Source organism: Papilio polytes, unplaced genomic scaffold (genome assembly GCF_000836215.1).
Source record: "Papilio polytes unplaced genomic scaffold, Ppol_1.0 DF821289.1, whole genome shotgun sequence".
NCBI classification, from domain to species: domain Eukaryota; kingdom Metazoa; phylum Arthropoda; class Insecta; order Lepidoptera; family Papilionidae; genus Papilio; species Papilio polytes.
The window spans coordinates 1,000,229-1,023,630 of record NW_013527915.1 but is presented as its reverse complement, the minus strand read 5'-3'; the positions used below and the strand labels follow the sequence as shown (position 1 = coordinate 1,023,630).

The 23,402-nt window shown below is 34.0% G+C and overlaps 1 protein-coding gene across 3 annotated transcripts in view; it reads right to left on the bottom strand.

Moving 5' to 3' along the window:
* LOC106109455 (RNA-binding protein Musashi homolog Rbp6) overlaps positions 1-23,402 on the bottom strand; it is a 228,009-nt gene that overhangs the window by 72,024 nt on the left and 132,583 nt on the right. For all 3 annotated transcript variants that reach the window (XM_013290962.1, XM_013290965.1, XM_013290963.1), the window contains one exon: positions 14,230-14,278. In XM_013290962.1, the coding sequence (XP_013146416.1) occupies positions 14,230-14,278 (49 nt within the window). The remainder of the gene's footprint in view (positions 1-14,229; positions 14,279-23,402) is intronic.

The following is a 23,402-nucleotide window of genomic DNA, read 5'->3' as shown; positions in this document are numbered from 1 at the left end:
CAGCTAGTGTAATAAATGTTTAATAATTTCCAAACAACAATATAAAATAGAAAACCTTTCCATGATACCATGTTCAAAGTAAATTATTACAAAAACGTAAAACAAAAACACACTTAAAGGGAGGGACTCATCCGTATGCGAATTCATTTTCTGTACAGTCGGCATGACATTCTAATTTAATCCTATATGTCACTGTCAAATTAGAGACACTAAACCATAGGCATATCAGCCGCAGTGACATTTCTAAACATGAGGGGAACAAATGGATCTGACATTTAGTAAGTATTTAAACGACCTTGGCTCTAATGTTGAGTAAGCAAAAGGGTTGTTTCTTCAATTACATAAAGCCGAACGCTTTATCCGAAATGTTAATTGTTTTTACAATGTACACAGCTTTATTGAATTAATTTATTAAAGCGTGCCAAGTTCTTTGATAAAATGTACATGTGTAAAGATATTGAAATTAAATATCAAATTCATATGTGTTAACAACACGAAATTGTTTAACTACCTGAGAGTGTTCGAGAAATTATATCTGACAATATTGACGTAGCAACTTAGGGACACTTTGATGATATCTCAGTCGGGGAAAATAAAATAACAATTCATCAAAGACAAGATAAATTACATGTTTTAATTACAACAATTTATAAATTTCCAGAGTATGAAACGAAGAAATACGTAGAAGTACTGGAGGAGTGACGTCACTACTGACGGTGTAAATAATTGCTCTGTCGAACACACCTGCCGTTGAAAGAAAATTAAGCGAAACGCAATTTGACTGAGTGATAAAGCACCCTGGGCGCTGGATCAGTTTAATGAGGAGTTACGAACGAAAAATTGTTCTTGATTAATTTATAATCTCATTTTCATTATTAGCGTCTGCCGTTAATTGTCGGGTAATTATCTCTTGAGCAATTTAGATAACGTTTTAATGCTTTGATCGTTTACTATTAAATAGAATTAAAATAATAATACCATAAATCCTTTTAAATATAATCATGACTCCATTTTAAAGCTGATTAATTGTGTGAATCTTCTACAAACTTTAGATTTACGACAAAATACTTTCACAATTAAAAGAAAAACGTTTAATGAAACACTGGCAACCAATAATAGAACATAACCACTTAATGATATTAGTTATCCAAGAGAGTGAACAAAAGGCGAGTGTCATTCGTCAGTTATGTTATTGCAGAAGGAACGTAGGACAGCCTATTTGCATAATTGAACGGCCACTTGGAGCCACCATCATTGTTATATTTTGCCGAGCCATTTGTCAGATTCGTCGTATCATTTATGCATGTAGCTCATAACGAGAGCCGCGTCGTTTTTCTGGACTATTCATTATTTCACCCTTTGTTATATGTAATACGGGAACCGCTCGAGCTCTAAGAACGGCGAATGTGGAAACATGTAACACAATGTATACTCCGCCCCTATTGACACAAACAACCACATTTTTGTCATATAAAGTTGAAATGGTTTAATCTGGAATTTGGTCAGGTAAAATAAACATTTACTTTTTGTAGCGCTTCAACAAGTCAAAATGGACCCGGACCGTGATAGCTTTTGTCGCTTAATGTGGAACGGTGGAACTGAAGATTGCTTTGAATTGTGCCGGCCTTTGAAATTATGATGAAAAATATGATACGAAAATGTTTTTTTTTTGCTGCGATATGAATGTTTGATGTCTGCACAAATAATAATTGCCAGGATTAATCTGTACTCTACCTTTGACGTCTGTGATTGTTATGTAAATAAATAGACTACATCATTTTAGAGAGGATTGTGGGTACATATTTATATTTGTAACTCATGTTACTTTTTGACAATCAACAATTTTTTTTTCATTCATAGTAATCATTGCTATTTGATAGAGTTTAATTTGCTTTTCTATATCAAATTGTACAAATCTAAAATCGCTACTTTAATGATGCAGTTTGCATTCTTACTGCGAAACTTAAGTCGTATTGTACCACAAATGATTCTTAACAGATAAATGCAACTTTAGAACTGCAACAAACATTTCACAACCGAGGTTGCCTTGTAAAACTACTTGAGGAGCGATAATCGTCGTTGTTTGTTGGGAAACGAGGTAAGTAGAAGTAGTGCAACCGATCAGATCAGGAAACAGTAAAAGTGCCGTAAAATTGTGTAGTGGTACACAAAAAGCAGGCGTTATCTTTGACGCATAAATGTTTAATGGCGGAAGCCACTCGAACCGTTCGTGCGCACCTCACGATCCGATTTTAAACTGATGACTTTTAGAAGCCGTTACGGAAATAGCTACTTAAGGTCGTGAACTGTAGCACTTAAAATAAATACCACTCGAACTAGAAATAATTGCGCGCGCGTCTCGAATAATATAGGTAATTGTGTCTCGAATTCGTTCAAGAGACTCTCAGGTACGATAAAACTTATTAAAACCCCAATCAATTCCAATTTCCAATCTCTTTATCAATATAGAGACGATTATTGTGGATATCCGAACTGTTTGCTCTTTGACTTTCATTTAACATGATAATTAATTTTGTTAATAATAGTAAAAGTAAAATATCTTTATTAATAAGAAGTTTATGAAACTATTGTTCATAAAGTGAAAACCACCTATACGTTATCGAGCAATTTGTTGCTACAACCACGAAAATTAATTTATTGTGTTTTACTAAAAGCAAAATTAATTGAACGCTTTTGTAAAGCAATAATACAACCTGAAGCTATTGTTACTTTAAATTATAAGGAGCGTGAACGCAAACGTTGGAAATATTTATGAGTATTAGAGTGCTGTAATTGATAAACGTTTTCTTTTATTTCTCTTCTTATCGATTTACTTTAAAATTATTTTAGGCATGTCACAGCTGATGAAATTGATTTTTACTAGTAGACATTTAAATATTGTACCTACTAATAATGTGAATACACCAACTGGCATTTTTGATTCAGTTATGCCCAGTTTCCCAGTTATATTTAACCATTAAGTGTATTTGGTTCGATAAATTCTTGAAATGCGTTTCCGAAATACATATCTTGGGTTACACCTTTTAATTTTAGTTTAACCTATCACTAATGAATCATTGAGCAGTTTAAAAATAAATGGAAACTTCAACAACCCAGAATTAATATAGTTAAGTAGTAATTAATGTTAATTTAACGGTCTTCTAATTTAGAACAGATAAAGTACTAAGTTTCAATTAAAACATATGTATAGTGCTGATGACGGATCGATAAAAGGTGTTAGTGGTGATTGACGTTTTTAATTTGCCGCTAGGCCGCGAAGCAAGTTGCCGTGAAGGGGAAGTCTCGGCGGCGCCTGGGCTTGTCATTGCGAGACAGTCGACGGTCAGATCCTCGGGGCACTCTACACGATAGTTTAATGTTTTACACGCCGACTAACTTCCTACCGCTCCCTCGGGCCGCCGAACATCAATCAAGCGTACAACTTATTTTGTAAACTTTTTAACAGCGATGTACACTGTAACATTTTATTGTACCGTCTGGGGAATAAAACGTATCAAAGTCTTCATGACAATTCTTTTATGACAAAAAACGTTAGTTCCGTGCTATGAAATTAAGGAGGAAAATTCCCTATGTCTATTATCTGAAAGATAACGTCCAGAAAAGTAGAAAAATCAGTCAATATGCACCTATATTGCATAATAATATACGAGTATGTATTTAAAAATTAGACGTGCAATCTTTGTGTACCTCAATTTGACGTGCTTGCGTGTTGTTCGTTTGTTTTGGAGCGACAACAACGCATTTGTCAGCGAGCCGTCATCATTAATGGACGCGAAAAGGGGAAACGGTTAAATTAAAGTTGGCATCCAACAGCGACGCCATAACAGTAACGTCAAACCGCGTCGCATAACGGGTTTCATTTACAAAACCATTATCACGAACGTACGAGGCAACTTCTCATTCTACTGCCAATAAATCCACTTGAGCTGTGACTTGCTGAAACTGGCTTATTTCGCGCCCGCGGATAATGTAACCAAATTATAATTAGCTATGTAAATTTGCCGCGATTTAATGAGATGCAAAATTTGATGATTATAAACGAATTAAGTATGTAAAAAGAAGAGTTTTACGCTTATGCCACTTAACGGGATTGGAGAAATATTTTAAGTTGTACACAATTTTTCACATATTTTTTTTTTGAATTAACTCTATACATGGCGAGACTATTATAGATATAGTGATATGTGAAAATATAAATATCAGCAGTTTATTGTAACATAAATGCATGTTAGAATAATGTTTTTAAAAATTTCGAAGTATCCTTTCCATTTTCTCTAAAACTCGACTTAATTGATACCGTGTATGTAAATGACACGAGCAATTTCGGTTCAAAGTTTAATTTGAGTAGCGCTTTAATTGATAAATGATGGGCGTGCTTGTTTTTGTTTCCCCAAATCAATTATAATCTTCAATCAATTTAAATGGACATGGGGTCTTCTAGATTAGTTGCTAGTTTCGGGATTATTTAAATTAACTTTTTGCTAGAGTAACGTAAATTTATATTCAAGTTTATTTTAAATAATCCATTGAAAATGAAACAAGCTTATTTTGTAAACGTGGTTTAGCTGATTTATATTATTAAAATGTCTACTGATACAGTGAAACAGCTGTTGCCTGCAGTGGAGATAAATCAAATGCTTAATTTGATATAAGTTCTATTTTTTTATATTTTTATTCGTATACTCGATTGTACTTAGTTGCATTATTTACCCTTAAAAATCAAACGGTTGTCACTAAAATACATGAAAAATATTTAGAGTCTCGTTTTAACTTCTTTTTTATGTAGGCAAAGTTCATAGAGTTTCTGCTATTTTAGCCAGATACAATTTTCACGAGGTAAATTTCAATTTAAATCAACGCTAAGCTCTAATACGCAACTGCGCTGAGGAAAAGCTATGTGTCTTTTATGCAAATTCCATTCAGCTGACTGATACGGTCGGTGACTGAGTAAATTCACGCTTTAAATATCACTGACAAAAAATATAAATGTACAACGATATAAAACTGCACACAGTTTCACGCAAACATACCTGGTCCGGTCGGTTCGTTTGCGAAACTTAAATAATTAAATTTTTCCATTTAAAGGACACGACTCTTTCGTGGTCAGTATTGGGTGGAAATGCTTAATTAAAATGATTATATGAAAACTGTACTGTCGAAAATGAAATATTAATTAAATGCTTTTTCGTTACTGAAACATTAATTTTAATATGTAAACAAAGGAAACACATACTATACGCAATTACTCCCTTAAAAGAAGAGATATTACAGAAGTTTGGAAAAATGTGTTGTAGTAGTTAAACAACTATTGTTTAAATACAAACAATTAAGAGTTGATTTATATTTACGTAGTTGAGTAAGAGGAGAGAACGGGACTCATGATAATTACGACTTTCAAGCGGGCTCATCCTACGCACCTGTTGCCAGACTCTAACTAAAATTTAGTGGCATACGTGTTACAAACCCTTCTTATACGCGACACGTGTGTATAATTTTCAAGCGGTTAACCAATATTACGAAATTACGCCCAAAAGTGTTCCCGCTCACGTTATGTGCCTTTAACAGTCTTACGAGCTCTCTGTATATTTTAAAACCTTTTGGGTGAAATTTTTATTCAATTGCAGAAATGTGATTTTGTTATAAATTTCGTATAGAAATGTATTAACCTAATACATTTTAATGGAACGGAATGTTTATAGCTTTTGTACGACAGCAATAAAGATTTTTTTATTATTGGAAGAATAATAGTATGCGAAGTAATTTAAGTAAGTGATCAATGTTGTTCGACATAGTTATTATCGATTTCTAAAATACACTTTGAACAAATTCAATTTATATCTGGTTCAAAAGTTGCGCCATAACTTCACTTTTTGAATTATACATATCGCAATAGACAATTTGTTAGTATTTCTGTAACACTATACGGTTTTACGGTGTTTTGCTTATGAAATGGCGTAGTTGAAACAGTCGGTAGTAAAACTTTCAGTGGATTGCAACACTGGAGGGAGCTAAACAAAGGATACAATAGATTTCCAAGCTAGCATTTTCATGGGCGTCGCCGTAACGCCGATTTTATGTTACACGAGCAAAATACAGCTGTAATTCCAATACGGGAAAATGTGTATTACGAATCTTTAGTGGAGCCGACAATGCGGGTATTCCTTTCGAGCCGCGGGCTAGGTGAGGGTAGGCGCGATTCAAGTTTTTTTACATAAAAATCCCGTTATCGCGACGGAGGTCGTCAGATTACTTTCTTGTTAAGAGGATGAGAACAAGAACATTTTCGACGAGTACATAAATATTTTTCCTTTAACAGGACTAAGTTTCCTAAATTATTTATTTTGAGACTAGCTATGGCTGGCGACTTTGTTTACGTGGAATAATAATAAAAAAAAAAAAAATAGCCTGTGCGTTCTTCTAGACTATCCTCTACATCTGTTCCAAAATCCATCAAGATCCGTTCATTAGTTTAGGCTATAAACTCTTACAAACTCCAACCATCTATCTAAACTTTCGCATTTATAATATTAGTAAGATCAAATAATACTGAAAAACAACTTTACCAATCTTTTGTGTTAATGGAAATCATTGTATTTATTAAAATTATTTTTTGATGTAGTATTTGTTACCAAATACGATTGCATATAAATAAAAAACAAAGACAACGTTAATTCACGTGAAATAAACTCCACACGAGTTCACAGATTTAAGCCAGAATGCCGTGTGCGTTGTAATTCTCTTTACATTTCGTATTGTGAAAGTAATCAGTCGATTTATTCCTCTCGGCTCCGGAATGATCTCTGGGCTGCGGCGGCGAACACGCAATTTGTCCCCGGCGTTAAATCGACCACAAACAAAACGGCCGCCGGCGCTCGTGCCGCGCCATCATTCACCTGTGGTCGTCCATGATAATGAGATAGACCCACTGTTCAACATATTAGACTGATTGCGATTGTGTCCCAGAGTACTGGCAAAGCGAAATCGTGGGCACACTCGGCTTGATAGCCTACATCGCACGTTAGCTAGTAGCTTTTGAAGGTTAAAACGGAGATCCTAAGTAACATTGTATTGTTAGCTTACTATTTATTAATTACTAATTCAATCAATGGTTGGAGCGACTGGTTTTACGCTTGATTAACTAAATGTTTTGTATTTGACAACTAAACCGCTTTATTTGTAAGAAAAGTAACTACAGTTTCGTATTTGATAGAGTCGCCTACACACAGACAGTTGTTTTATGTATAAGTATTGAAAAAGGCAAATGCCTAGAGCCACTTTATAAAGCTTACTCACTGTCGTCTACAGACAACCGCAATATCAGCAGGGGTTCCAATACGATTTATTTCATTCTTCTTTATGAGTCCTTCTGAAAAACTAAAGCTTTATACTCCCTCATGCGGAGCAATCCCTAATATATTACGATACTCGAGTGATGCGGTATACAAGTGGGAGTTATTATTGAATAAATATAATGCTTCTTAACATAAAATGTTTAAAAAAAATTCTTTATGCCCAAAGGATGACTTTCGACTTTATGACGGTTAAAGCCTTTGATAAATTAAAGTTATATATTACGAGAAATTAATAAATTTTTATGAATAATGTTAAATTAGAACAAGTAGACACCCTCATCTACTACAGTGAATCAAATTCACAGTTAGATTATGAGAAAATCCTGCAAAGATAACATCGTCTTTATCCGTACAGCGGCACTGCTCTTGACAGTAAATTATTGAAGCCATAAATAATAGTAATTGTTCCAAGGAGTTTCAGAGATCTTTTCCATAATTTTATTACGGAAAAAGTTTAGGGCCCCATTAAGGAGTACCAATTGGCATCATTCGAAACAACTTCGGCGATATCCCGCAGAAGGATGACATAAAGAGATTTCCACGAAACCGACTTTGTACTAAATTAACGGGATAACGCTCTTAGGCGCTAAGTTTTACCCGGTGTAATTAACTTGGCCTTAGTAATTAAGATGGTTAATAAATGGGTGCGTTGTAAGTCGCTTCGAGATAATTATGTCAGGAATCCTTTAATGTAACCAAAACAAGGGCTAATGTTACAGAAACAATTTCATTCAATAATATTTTTTAATTCATATGTGACAAATAAACAGTAGAGCGTTTAGATAATAGTTATTTACACTTTTGTTTAAATATGGTAAAAGATTATAAAGTAACGGGGTGATTTAAAAAAGCTGTTTTTTAATTCAGAAGACTGAAATTTTTTAATGAAATTGTAATTATATGCTTTTATGTATAACATCGGTGCTTTATCTATACAAATATTATAAAGATATATAATTATAAATACAAGTATTGAAATAATTTAAAAACTACTTGGCCGATTTCAAAAAACATATGCAATATTTTATTATTTTTTAATTACACGGAGGCGAAGTCGCCAGCAACAGATAGTAAGAAACAAACCAAAAATGCGATGACACACAGGTATAATACGATAAAACATTAGATACAATTAATGTAATATTTTTTTCTATCAAAGTAATTGTATCAGGGCGTGAGCACATTTAGCTAACGCCGTGTTATCTAATAACGCCAGCATGTCAGATTCGTGCCGAGATTTAGTTTGTATTTGTCTACTTCGTTTTACTTCGTAATTTGTATTCACGCAGGCGTTGTGGCGATACGTTCACCTTTGCACTCTGCAGATTGAGTTCCCAAGATATATATCGAATTAAGCTAATTATTCCGTAAGCGTAAATGAATATTTTATCGTACTTTATAACAGAATTAACACTTACATTATCATGACTTTATTACTTAAAGTACTGTTCTTCGATAGATAATTCAAGTTTATAAAACCATTCTAAATTATAAATAGACTAGTAGTTACTGGAATTACCAAGTGCATGTTCGAAACACTTGACTTACAACAATAAAACCTTCATTAAGCGACACAAAGCTAACACGAGCCTAGCCTCGTAATTGCAATACCATGAACCTATTCGTTCAGCGAGCGCTTCGCTTATTGTTCAAAAACTTGACAATGTAAACCTTCCAGTCAATTTTCTGCGGTCTTAGAATGGATGACTTTTCAATTGCTAGCACTTTATTTACTTTCCCTTGTAACGTTGTCAATAGTCGCCCTTCCACAGTGTCATTTCCCGCACTCACTATTTTTACAATCATTCCTTTTTGTAGCCTTGTCCCGTAGGAAGTGATTCGATAAAACACACTTCTAATGTATATTGTGAAAGCGCTGCCTTCTTAATGCTTCATTGACGATCAATTCGTGCCTTCGATTTATTGCCAACCGCTCTTAAAAGGCTATTGTTGCTGATTCCAATGAAATTATAGTACTATATTGGGTTTCAGCTGAAATGTAATCTCTTCGGATGTATTTCGCAATTGTATTGTCGATAGTAATGATCCACATTCGAAATCGTATCTTAACAATGAATTGAATGATACTTTCTTTCTCAATCGAATCGGTTAATTATTCTCTTAAAATATACATTTATTTGTCTACATTTCAAACATCAAATATTTAGAATTTATCAATCGTATATTACTGCAAACATACATATAAAGAATGATCGGAAAGAGAATCGTGGTAAAATTCTCTGGAGTATTTCCTACGCTCTCTACCACTTCCCGCCGTTTACCCGTGGGGACTTAAGTCTCCCACTAACGCGTAAATAGACTTATATTGCAATAGGGAGATATGGCCCGTCAACCTATTAATAATGTAGTGCGGGTTATAAGGTAAATGAATAAATGGGTTGTTTTTGGACGTGTTGTTAATTAATTAATATCTTTGATAAATAATAAGAAATGGAGAGGTGGATTTTATAACTCAAATTCAGGTATGAATATACAAATGTGAGACACAGATGGGTGGAGTCGGTAATACGTCCTTTTAGTTCCTAATATCATTTAGTTTTAATCTATTCATGTGTTTTGCTTCAGATAATTAACAATTTATTGATTTAAAGCGTCTATTACTTTTATATACTGCAAAGTATCTATCGTTTACTTTTAAATGTATGCTATATCTTAAACGAAGTGTTCACATTGCTCCACTAATTCCTGATCTATCGTGATCGCAACCTAATTAATGACAGCTCAGTGCCAATGCAGATACTGTGAATTGCAGGATTTTAGCGAAATTGGTAGTCTATATCAAGCGGACGCAGTACTTGTCTTTCAAATGGTCATTCCGTTTGCACATTTAGCTTGATGGCTTTGAATACTCCAGCTGTCGGCTTAATAGCTAAGTCCTTAATCAGTGGGAAATAGAACTTGTAGTTTGTAGTCAAGCAAGCCTTATATAATAGGACAAAGATAAAAAGAATTGTTTAGGAATGAAAAATATTGTGTATTTTTAGTAAGGATTTTTTTTGTAAATTTGATGCCTGTAATGATTATTAAATGCGCGTACTACTTTTATAAACAATTCACTTGTGTCTTCACTTATTCAAAAATAAGACGGAAAGCATCTGATAACCGAAAGCTCCCAAGAGCTTTTAAAATACTTTATATTATGCATCGCACCGCACATGGAATGCATTCTCAGCCCCATCCCACGAGGGACTCTATAATCGAAACTCACCACACCCAGCTACTAAAACTTTAGGTTTACTTTTAAGTATAGTCATAATCGATTATCAATCTCAGTTGAAGTGTTCCTACAGGCGGCTCATCATTCAAGATTCAATATACTAAGTAAAGCTTCCAAGGGATCAGCCATAACAACTATTCGATATCAGTAAAGTGCTACTAAAATATTAAAAACATTTTTTCACTTGCTTTATCGCCCATTAGTTTCGCTTCGCGTGATCCAAGTGAAATGTTTTTCAATAAATTTGTCGTAAAAACAGCTAGAAGTTTTGTATGAAAATAAAAATGCGATTTGTTCGAAATATGTAATGCTGTTAGACCGGTTTCCGGGTTGATACATCCAACGTGTTCCCGCCTCTCCCAAGGGACTCGCCACGTGCTGCCACTTAACGCCCGCTGAATATTTACAAATATACAAGATTCCGCAAACAATCTTAAGTATTCAGTCGTAAGGTGGAGATTGCATTATTTTATCGACCGCACGAACCACAAGTGAAGTGTTTAAGAAGCTTTATAATACCTGAAAAATGTATCATGATTATCATTACCCTCCACTTTCAACGTAACGAATACTTACAGATAATAGCTTATTTTAAATTAAAATTCAATGTGGGTTCGTTAATCCGAAATGTAATTCGAGCCTTGCTATTTTACGACTAATAAAACGGAACGGTTGTTGTAAAGGAATAAAAATTTAAAACACTATAACGTTTCTTGTCTAAAAGAAATTTTATGGGGTCTGACGAAAACGATCACCATTTATGATTCACGCAATAGGCTACTTTACACATCACGAACGGGAAATGAAAAATAGATAACACAAGGGCTATGCAAAGTTGGATGTGAAATTTTCACGGTATAGAGGCACGCACTGTGACAAATGTGTCCCGTAGGTGAGAGAGGAACCTTCTACGAATAGAACATTTTAAGACTGACTTCTGATAATGTACAGCAACACTGTATTCAATTTCCTAGAAGTACAATTAACGTAGGATTTTTCAAAGAAAGTTACTTCGTTAAGTTATTTATTTACGATATATTAAAAGGATCTATCACGTTCACGACTGATAGAGACTAAAGTACCGATTTAAGTACTTACTTATTCTAATATTATATGTACCCAGTACTGGAAATGTGATACAGGATGTCTTATTTTACAAACAGCTACGAAATTGAAAAATAATTTGTTGATGGAAAATGCTATTATAGACAAATAAAACATTAGCAGAGAATTTAATTACAAAAAAGACAATGGGCAGTTTTTGAAAAAGGACCTCGTTAATTATTATTTTTTTAACCGAGAACGGTCGTAAATAAAAGTAAAGGGTGCCATTAAACGCATTATTCGCGCATATTTAATGTACTGAAAAGGCTAAAAGGTTTTTTATTTTTCACAGATTCAACAGCTTTGCATTAATATCGCCCATTAAATTAAGACCCCATTCAACACGTGATTTATAAAAATAAATTGAAATCCGCTTAGAAGGATGAATAATTAACAGATATATCGCGAAAGTAAATTCGCCTTTTCTTTGTTATAGTGATATTTATCATTGCTTAGATTAATTAAATATACTCAGCCATTCAGAAAACAAATTTCAACCTAAAATATAGGCATACTAATATTTTATTTGGGAGTTTAAATCAAAGTTCATATGAATTCTTTAGTACTATATTTACTTTTGCTTACAAAAGTATTTTTAATAGTTTCTAAGTATTCATTTAACATGTTGCAGATATTGTGTATATTTTTGTGGGATTAAAATATCAATGAAAACCATAATGAGCTGATGCAATATTTATTAGCTTTTTCGATTCATTCGGACAGAAATCAGTGAGCTGCGAAGAAGCGAGACTGTGTCGTGGCTGGATCGACGCCACATCGAAAAATAGATAATAAAATGTATTGAAATGGCTGCGGGCCGGCTTATCCGGTTGAAAGTCAATGAATATTTGATTTCAATTTTTTTCCCGACGTCGCCGTGAAGTATTCACGCCATACCTAATTTGATTTTCGCCATTCCGGCCGTTCGCTGGGGCAGTTTGCATTCATATTCAGCCTGAATACGCTTTCGGGTTGCCTTTAGGCCGAGACTGATACAAATAAACAGGGGATATTTTTACATTTGTTGCGCCGAATACCCGACCCGACTGATTATGTTTCGGAATAATAACACACTAGCGGTTATTAGGTGCGGTTTATGGCACTACATATTTTTATTTATAGATGAATTGATATCATAAACTAAAAGGGGAGACGCATTATGGCATGACAATTTTCAATTTCGAAATGCGGTCATTAAGGGCAACTTTGGGCGTGACCCTATAATACTGGCATGGCATTAAAGAATACTATAATATTGTCAATATGCATATATAAGATGGACAGTTGTTGAAAGTGCAACGTAGGGACTCATTTTTTTTTTAAATTTGAAACATTCTATATTCGTGTCTAACAAAAAACTGATAGTTTTAAAATAAACATTATTTAAAAAGAGTTTTTATTTTACTTTAAAATAAAAGGGTGAATTACTTTTTCAACCTAGCAGTAAGATCTAAAATAATTCGTCTAGCCGAAGTATTCAGGTCAACTTGATTTTGTCTAATGAGTATTTCAAAAGTAAATTCAGCATTGTATTTCTGTGTCTGTTTGAGGGAACCTTCGTTTGCAACAAAAGATGGCCGTCCTTGATACGATTTCCGTGGGTTTTAATTAAAATCTTACGCGTTGTGAGGATAATGAGAGCAACTGATTATCCAGGCCGGGGGACTGTAGTATTTTGGGGTACAATTTATTTGCCGCCATTTTTCAAAATGATAACGTTACTCTTGTATACATTTTACCGAAATAATAAGGACCTTTACGTTAAATTTTGCGAGTTATTTCATACAACAATCTGTTTCGTAAATCGTATTTGTAAATTACATTTCTTTTAGTTGTTTAAATTCTAAGAACAGAGTTCTCACATTTGTTTCTACACGACAGGGAGCGGTATCGGGAAATCTCCATGACGAAAACATGTATTTTATTTGCGCATCGATTTGTTATTTATTAGTAGGGCATAGTCGTAATACGAGGGAGGGAGTACAATACCGAAAACGGTGAACCTATTTAGTGACGACGCTCCCCGAACCCGACGATTCGCTTCGATACGCCTCAGCCGTAACACCCTCCATTCTCACTAGAACCGCATTGACTTTCCTGCTTCTAGCTTTGGTTAGTGATAAAAAGTATTGCTCTGTAATCCAGAGGGGTCTCTGTTCGTTGGTAAATGTTTATAGAAGGTCAGTGGCTGTATTTATCCGTTGCTAGTTAACCAGTATCGACTTTGCGGCGAAGACGACCAACAAAATGAGGCGAGACGCTTACAAAAGTAATATTATTATTTTCCCATGTGACACGCAAGGGACTGAGAGATTTCTTTGTTTTTGTTTATGATAAATATACACTTATTTATGTGCTTACTGTGATATTTTTTATTGTTGTTTATACAAAAAGAGATGAAATGATTTCAAAAGGAAATACAAGTTAGTAAATTTATTTTGAATGTTGGTGAGATTGCCATCTTTTCTAACTTTATTAAAGATGTGAAAATGAAATGTTTGAATCGCCACTTACCTCTGTGCCTGTTGGTTTGTTTGTCGAACATTAACATGGCGTCCTCGATCTGTAACAAGAGAAAATAATACTATAAACTTTAAATCCTGTAAAGATCGTGAGGGAAAAATGCGAATAAAAAACAAGGGCGTCGTGCGCGATTTCGGCCCCGCCCTGGCAATAAAACACTCGGGCGCTGTAATAACGAATAAGCACCGGTACAGAGTAAACCACACGCTGCAAATAAACTTTGATAAGCGAGGGCGAGCAGGTAATAACGTATTCATAGAGAAATAAATGGAAAGTCGGCGGCTAGGACGCGAACAATACACGCGAGCGGAGATACGCTGTCACCTGGCGCACACCTAAATTCGGTCACCAAGGTACGCTTATAAAATTCACCGTTCACGAGTAAAACACTAATAAATCCCGAACACTTTGAAATAACAGTTTAATATTGAGAACGTCGTAAACGCGTCACACATTCACGAGTTGTAATTACAAATTCTATGCTTTATTAAATTTTCATATGTCATACGACACGTGTCAAATACGAAAGGTATATAGGATGGGAGCGGATTTGAAATGCGGCGTAAAAAATGTTCGTTTGTATAAAGCAAGTTCTGCGTGACAGGCGAGGGCGGAGGGAGGGTGGGTTTTGTCTCGCTGCAGAGTCTGCCGGGCGCTCCCCGGGGCGACATTACGAGGGAAGGTCGACGGAACGCACTCCCGATGATCGATGTCGAATACCCGTAACAGGTGACCTTTCGTTGAATTATTCTTACCTGTAGAAACGTTTGTTTAGTAGTGATTTGTTTGAGTGGGAATTGCTAGACCGTCGTACGGACAGGCGCGAAAAGGCCTCCAGAGGCACGATGTTTTTAAGAACGCGTTCGCTTTTTGTTTCCAAACTTTCGTGTTTATTGTTGTTTATTTGCCACTTTGATAAAAGATGCAAAACACGTTTATAATCGTCCATATTCGGTCAACAACGGACAAGTTGTCCGTCCAATCCGTTTTATAAATAAAAAAACACTCCTTTTAAATTACCCGGCAATTTCACAATTACATCATGAAATATTAGCGGAATACAAGACTTGCAATCCGTGTGCTCTATTACTGAGTTGTTATTTGAATCTAACAACCGATATTAAAACGATGCTACTGTCAGTGGCGCCATCTGGTGGTTCCCAGCAGCGCTATGTGACGAAAATAGAAAGTTGACATGCGAGCAAAAGACAGTCGATACCGACTTGGCGGCTTTGTAGGCACTCTGATATAAGTGTCATATCGAGTAACTCAGTAGCGAATAAACAAAGTATTCTGTTAACAGTAAAAACAATCGAATATCTAATATTTAGGAGGCGTAGGTGTCTAGTGAACTTACTAGTTCAGCGTCAGTAATATTCACAAAAATATAAAGAAATTACGTTTTTATATAAGACACTGACATTTACCCTTCCAACTTATATAGAGACATTGGTCTTATTCTTTTTATGTAGTTGAATTTTATTTCTGTATACTGTTGTGGTTGAAATAGTTTATGAGACTGCGTGGGTTATGCGGAGGGATACAATGTCTGCTTAGTTTCATTTTAGATTTAACATTAACTAGTTAATAACATTGTGGTAAACTTGTACTTTATCCTTACTCTAGTCCGTCTTTTGTACATATTAAATGGGACGAGCCTTGATATTAATAGTTCTCTTCTACGTGTAAAGCTAAGTGCTACATTGTATGATATTTGACCGTGTGGTTTTTATTCGTATGGTGTAGCACTATGCTACGAAAGCTTCGCTACATTAGAGCGTCGTAGTACGAAGCTACGAAAATCGCTCAAAAATGCAAGGCAATTTCAAATATTAACATTTTCGTTTTTTATTGAACTTGATATTGCAGTTTATCAATAAGAAAGTGCAGCGCAAATGTGCAGCGCGTTGCTAAGGTATAAAATCTAACTTTGCAGCGGCCACTACAGTCACGTAACCTCAAGTGGCCCCTAACAAGTTGTGCCTTAATAAGAACATTTATGAACTCGTCGTGTCGTGACCAGTCTAATTCGCCTTTTAATATTCGGGCAATGTGTGGCGTGGTGCCCGCGTGGAATTTCCTACAACTTTACTAATTCCACTCTTTGCTCAAATATTTTTCATCGCGGCCCGGGTGAGTGAGCGAAATTGGAGACAATGTACAATGTAGACGCCCGGAATTTTTATAGCCTCGACCGACCATGGCAGCGGATAAAACAAGTTTTTACTGATTCTTTACAGCTTTCCTTTACGTTTTGTCATCATTGACGTTCTACAATTTCGTTAGAAAATTTCTTTCACTAAACTTTTTTTTTATAAAAATACCATAAAAAGTTGTCGAATTTCAGAAATGTTAAGTTACTCCTAAGTCTCGTTGAAACATATTGAAATAATAAAGTTAATTATATTTTCAATGAATAAAATTGATAAATACAATTAATTGTGGTTCTTATTTATAACTACTCAGTTCTATTCAAAATATCAATCTATTTTTAAAATCTCCACATCACTAGAGGCACGTAATTTATCTGTAATGTCGTCAAGATTCTTCTAAAACAGTCGACTTTATTATTAAGTATTTTATTTAAGAGGGAGACTGTGTCGGCCCCCGGAGATACCTGTCGCATTAATTTGGTCGTCGTAGGTACGAGCTCGTTTAAGAAAATCTATTTTTTATCTTTCTTAAGCAGCTGTTTATGAGATTTATTCTGATTTCTCTTGTTTTAAGCTCTAAACGGTAGTCAAACAATGTCTTAATTTAAACGTTTTATTATATTTTACTTTATAACTTTTCTTTAAGCAGTTATGTTTTCCTAGATGTAAACTGTTGAACAATATGATTTTTGTATTACGGTTCGAATAGTAACCATAATTGTGTTTAGATAACACTTAATAGTGGTTCAAATTGAGAAATTTAATAATCAGTTAATTATTGCTATTGAGAAAAATAATTTAATAGTAAGACTTTTCTCTACTGTTAATTGTTGCTACAATTTCAACAGTAAATAATTACGCGTCTAATGGTAACAATCAGTCATTCTGCCAAATTAGAGCCGTCAGCATCGAAGAGGAATTCACGAACTATGCAATTGTTTTCCTGACTCTGGTAACTAACGGTTACTTAGCAGTTCCCAAACTATTCATTGTCCGGTCGTAACGGTCAGCATTGTGTCCATCAAAATACCAGCAATCCTTCTTGAACACTAACAATATTGCCAGCGATCTGTGCACTACGTCAAACTGTAATTGCTTAAAGAGTAACTGTCACATTTCTAGTTGTTAAATGGTTGCTAAGAAAGCTTTCTTAGTGGATGTTTGTATGAGAAATTTACACTGAGCGACTTCTTAAGTAAAAAATTTTAGAACTCTGAGTGCAAGACAAATTGGCATCTTAAAACGACAAAAAATATTGCATATAAGGTTGGTGTTAAATAAATTGTAAACATGTTGTTATAATGATTAAAACCAATGTGATTACCTGTCTATATTTTGCTTGTTTCTTGTCTACCTTTTTAATGCTTGTAGCGAAGAATATTGAACGCATAATATGTAGTTATACAAAGTCTTAAGAACAGGTGGTTGACAATTATTGAGAGAATTTCTCTCGGTATTCTCCAGACAGAGATAAAACGAAGGTGTTCGAGAGTGGTTTACAAATAGATTAAGTTTGTACAAACTTTGGGCAACTGGATTGTTTTAGTGAATTTAAATTACACAGTTTTAATGGGCATTAAAATTACTAAAATATTAATTTGATTTTAACTTGATTCTTAATTGAATTTTTGCTTACTTTTAGTTTAGTTAGGTAACTTATAAAACATAATACTTTTCTTCACACCATTGAAGTTTTCTTTGATTAGTTATAATTAAGACACAGAAAAACAAAAAACATTAAATTAACTCCCCGCTCCGAGTTAAAGAATTTCAATATACTTAAAAATAATGAACTTTTTAACAAAAAAATACCCTCGAACCCAATTAGAACCTCCTACATTTGGCAAGTCGGTTGAAACTGGGAGAAAACTCAATAAAAACGAATCAGAATAAGGAAGCTCTTCGGGAAATAGCATAAAGAAAAAGTTTTAATTTGTTTAAATATTTCCGCGGGTCGGAGTTCCCGGAGCGGCTCTCAAGTTCCGTGGCCGGGCATTAACTCGCCCGCGGCGCCGCCGGCCGCGGCTAATGAGACAAGCCACCTGCTCTTACAGGCGACATAACAATTAACTCGGAGAAGAAAATATAAGGTAAGCTAATAGAGACGCTCAGATACACTTCACCCCGTGCCCTTCATAAATAACACCCCTTTGGAGGCCAGAATCCTCTGCAATTTTGTCGTATTTACGTAATGATTCTCCGAGGACAAAACTCTCAGGAAAGGATAGCGACATTTTATCCTTTTGTTTTTATAGGCGAATTGATTGGGAGTAGTACGGAATAATCCCGAGATAGGATTAGTTTTCTTTGAAGGCCAGCAAAGAAAGGAATCTAATGAAAATAATATAAAAAATAACTCAATATTCTTATTGTGGAATTAAATTTTACCAAACTAGAAATTAAATAGATGGAAACGCCAAGTTAAAGTTTTGAAATATCCTAACCACGTCCTGTTTTAATTGAAAAGCGTATTTAATAAAGCACCCTCTATTTAACAATTAACGAGACCAGTAATACAATTATGTTTCTAAATAGTACTAAAATAATCGCCGTAGGCATGTCGGTACGGTTGCCGAGATCACACTAAACTATTAACTGTTTTGTAATTGTACATAGTAAATAAATAGTAACATGATAAAAAATTAGAACAAAAATCTGAACATTTAACAGCTTAGGAAAAGCACAACATTTATTTTTATGATATCGATAAATGATAATAATAGCTTATAAAATAGACGTGACAGTGTCAACAAACTCATCTATCTACTTCATAGCAGAAAATGTTAAAAAAATGGACGAAGACAAATATATCTGTAATATTATTTGCTACTTTAGCGTACGCAGAATATGGAGAAAATAAAATCTTGAAAACAATTACGAATGTCTCGAACCGTGAAAAATCGATGAATAAAATATGAGAGAAGTTTAGGAAAACCCGAAAACGTTTTTCGTATTTGAATAATCACTTTAACAAACAAAACTCGACCGAATTCGCTTCATTAATTATTAACCTGCGCTTGAGTACGAGACAAACAGGAGAGGAGCAGGAAATTATTTCAGATATTTTCCACCAAAAATCAACTGTATATCAACATGTAAAACACGAACAAAATCCAACAGATGACAGGATGTCATCATAGATCCCAAACGGAAATTGCAAGCTACATTTTTTTTTCTTCAATATTAAAACTCAAACATTCGGGATTTCAATGTTTTAAATTCTAGATTTTTATTGAAAATATTATTCTTTGAAGACTATCAATATTATTTTATTTATTTATTTATCTAGATAACAAAGCCGTTAAAGGACAAAATCCCACAAATCAATAATTCATAATTATATTAAATCAGGATTAAGCGATAGTCTTCGTAATAATTTTCTTAAGAAACCTGCCTCCAATATTGTCCCAAATCAAACGTAATCTTCGAATGAATAATAGATCCTGTTCGAGTACGTTTCTTAATACGGGATATAGAATAATCATAAGGGTAACGAGATGATTGGAAATCTGTGTGCTCCCTTAACCACTGAAACACTTCAGCGCCATCTATTGTTGGCTATACAAATCAATAGAATGTAGACACTTCAAAGAATATGTAACGTGTGAAGAAAAGAAGAAAATACATTCAATATTTAATTATCTTGAATTGTTTACCGTTTGTATATGAATGTATTTTTTATTGACATCTTCTAAATAAAAAACAATATAAACTTTACACTAAAACATGAAAAAAAAATGTTAAGACAGAAACAATTTGTAGATAAAATCTTTTAACTTTATTAATATCGTATTTTTGTTATCATTTTCGTTTACAGTCTTAAATAAACTCCTCGTAAAATATTATAAACTTATCGAACAAAGTCCGCCCATCACTTTAATGATCGGGGTATTTCTGAAACTTCGTAAACACTTTAAAAGTTTGGACCTGGCCCGAATCGCGCCCTGATGTTAATTACCAACTTTTTAAAACTGCAACTCATAATAGACAGGCCGGCTGAAAGATGAATGATGTGTTGGGTTTTTCATTCCTTTTTTCCATCAAACTTCGGTGGAAATTCTGAACAAAAAACAACATGCGCTTGACAGTTGAGTAGTTAAAATAATAAGGGTTTTCGGGATTACTTATTCATTGTCTATATAACGGATTATTTAAAATTGTAAGGAAAAAAACAAGCAGTAATAAAAATAAAATGAAAACGTACCTAAAACATATACTTTATAAATATTTAAATAAAACTGGTCTAGTTATATAAATTTATAATCAAATAAACATTGAAACATAAAGTCTGTTATTGGTTGTTTTCAAAAACTATTACAGAGATTCAAAGGTTGAAAGCATATTAAAATTTTAATCTACAATATTGATAAATCAAAATTTTTAAATCTGTAAATTTAATTAACAAAAATTAAAAACTTGTAAAGTGTAATAATTGTTTCCACTTTTAAACACGGATTTGTTCAAAATGTTTCAACTTTCTGTTAATCTAACTTTCCAACTTTCGATAGCGATTTCATGTTAAATCGTTTAAATAAGTTTTCATAATAGAAGCGGATCACCATCACAATAAAACAATTCATTCGTTATCTGATTTCGTGAAATTTGCCACTGACGCTCTTCATCTTGGGCACTTATCATGAATAGGCTTGACATCCATTGTGATATTTTATTATTACTCTGTGAAATGCAACGAGGCGGAGAAATTGTTAAATCCTTACAATAGAGGGTCTGTCTTCGTCGGGTCGAGAGTGGAAAAGTTGGAGGATTTCGGATTCGAAATGATAAAATTAATAAATTGTATTATCTTGTTGGAGTAACGGTTTACTATCGCAGTAATAGATATATTATCGACGTGTCGATCGAAGTAGAAAGCACATCTTGGTAGCTCGGCCGTGCGGACACTTCGGCGCGGCGCAGCTATCGCCGGCTCTGCGGCCCCGATCTGCATATAAATCGGATATCCGTAATGACTTCGCTATCGCAAGTATCCCGAAATGCGTCCAAAATCCGATAAGCCCTGCCCGTGAAAGCCCTAATCCACAGAAGTTTGGATGACCCCGATAGAGAGACCAACCGTCTTCTATTATGTAAATTATCAACCACATGAAACTTTCGGTCAGCCGCAGCGGTTGCTAAGTTTGTTGGCAAAAGTTACGATATTAATCTGTTGCCCTATCTTTGAAGGGATCAAAGTTCGAAAGAGCAAAATATTTACGTAAAGGTATGAGTAAAGTAATACATATTAAAGTTTATCTCTTATTCCATATAAAAAATGTTCTAGCGAAATAGAAGCGTATATTGGAAATAGTTTTAAGGCTGATAATCGCGTATCGTGTTGAAATTTCGCTGTGAAATGAAGAAATTGTTGTGCGTACGAGCGGCGCCGGCTGTTGGTAATGGTGCGAGCAAATGACCCGAACACATACACTATACATGTACCAACCTGGTTATGGATAATATCAGAATACCCTTCAGCGTGAACTAAATAATGCGATTAACATTATATTGAAACTAAAATATCATATTTAATCAAATGTTTTTTCTTAATTTCAATTTGTTTTTTACTTATTGGTAACGCACAAAAATAAGTTTGTGTCACCTAAAATTGAGATTTTTTTTAATCTGAGTCAGTTTTCTAGCCAAATCTTCGTGGAATTTTTTCTTACATACACTAAGTCGTATTTCAAACTTAAAATATAAATCAAATAAACTGAAACGTTGTAATTTATTTGAGAAAAGATTTGAACTTCGTTCTTACGGATGAAACTCTTCAATTATACAAAAAGCGGGAGCGTTACGGAACTTCGTAATAAGATTGAAAATAAGAATTTAAATTTCAATAATTATTCATTTGCTCAAGACAAGTACGCGATATTGCCAAGTTATAAAGTTTTTCATAGAAGCTTTTTATGCGAAACTTTATAAACGGCAATCTATAAAACATGATTTGCTTTTCCGATCAAAAATAAATTTGGAAAATAATTTAAAATTTTAATGTACCTGTAGAGGAAATAATTTTAATTGTCACCAGTTAATTTAATTGTATAAATGTTTACCTATTAATAATGAGTGAGATTATAATTATTGTTGTTAAATTAAAATTGTAATAAGTAGATAAAACTCTTATTAACTACATCTTTCGCTGGTGTCGTAACATATTTAATAATTCGTTATTGTAAGGCCCATCCCTTACAATGACCTCGTTTCTTTCAATCCATTGCTTACCTATAAGATTTTATTGGCAATGGCCCATTACGACTTACATTATCAACATCACCATCCGATTTTACTATTTCTAGTCACGTAATCTCGAACGACGAAAATAAACCATACGCCCAATATAGTTCTATATATCATAAAACAGGATCCTGTTTCAATTTGTACGAATGGTTGTAATAAGACAAGACGTACGTGTGTTCACAAAACTTTTTTCGAAAACATTCCAACTTCACCGGTAAAACCCTTTTGGATACAGTTTGGGAATATACGCGTTCAGAAGATCACATTCTAAGACAAATATCAAAAGGGGAAATGAATTATATGAAAAGCTCCTTCGTTATGACGTGTGAGCGATTGCGTAGGCCCCTGAATTTAAACAGTCGTTTGTGAGCCGCGCAAAACTTGCCTCGAGGTTACATTAAGCCGATTGCCGGCGTCAATCAAAACCCCGACTTTTTGCTATAAACCGTAATATACGCAACTGAAACTAACCGCAGAAAAGTACTCCGAGTAATCCTTTCTTGCTATCTTTACTTTGTGCATTTAAAATGATACATCGTTTACTTTTAGAAACAAATACTTTATTACTAAACCAACTTACCTTATCTACCTGATACTATTACATGATCGTAATATCTAAATGGTTGTCAATATTTGCTGAGATTAGTGATTTGAAATATTCATCGAAAGATTATGAAATAATTAAAAATCTTATAAAATATTGTATTCAATATTAAATCAATATAAACAGGAATATTGAAAATTCGTATTTCAAAATGATACATTATTTAG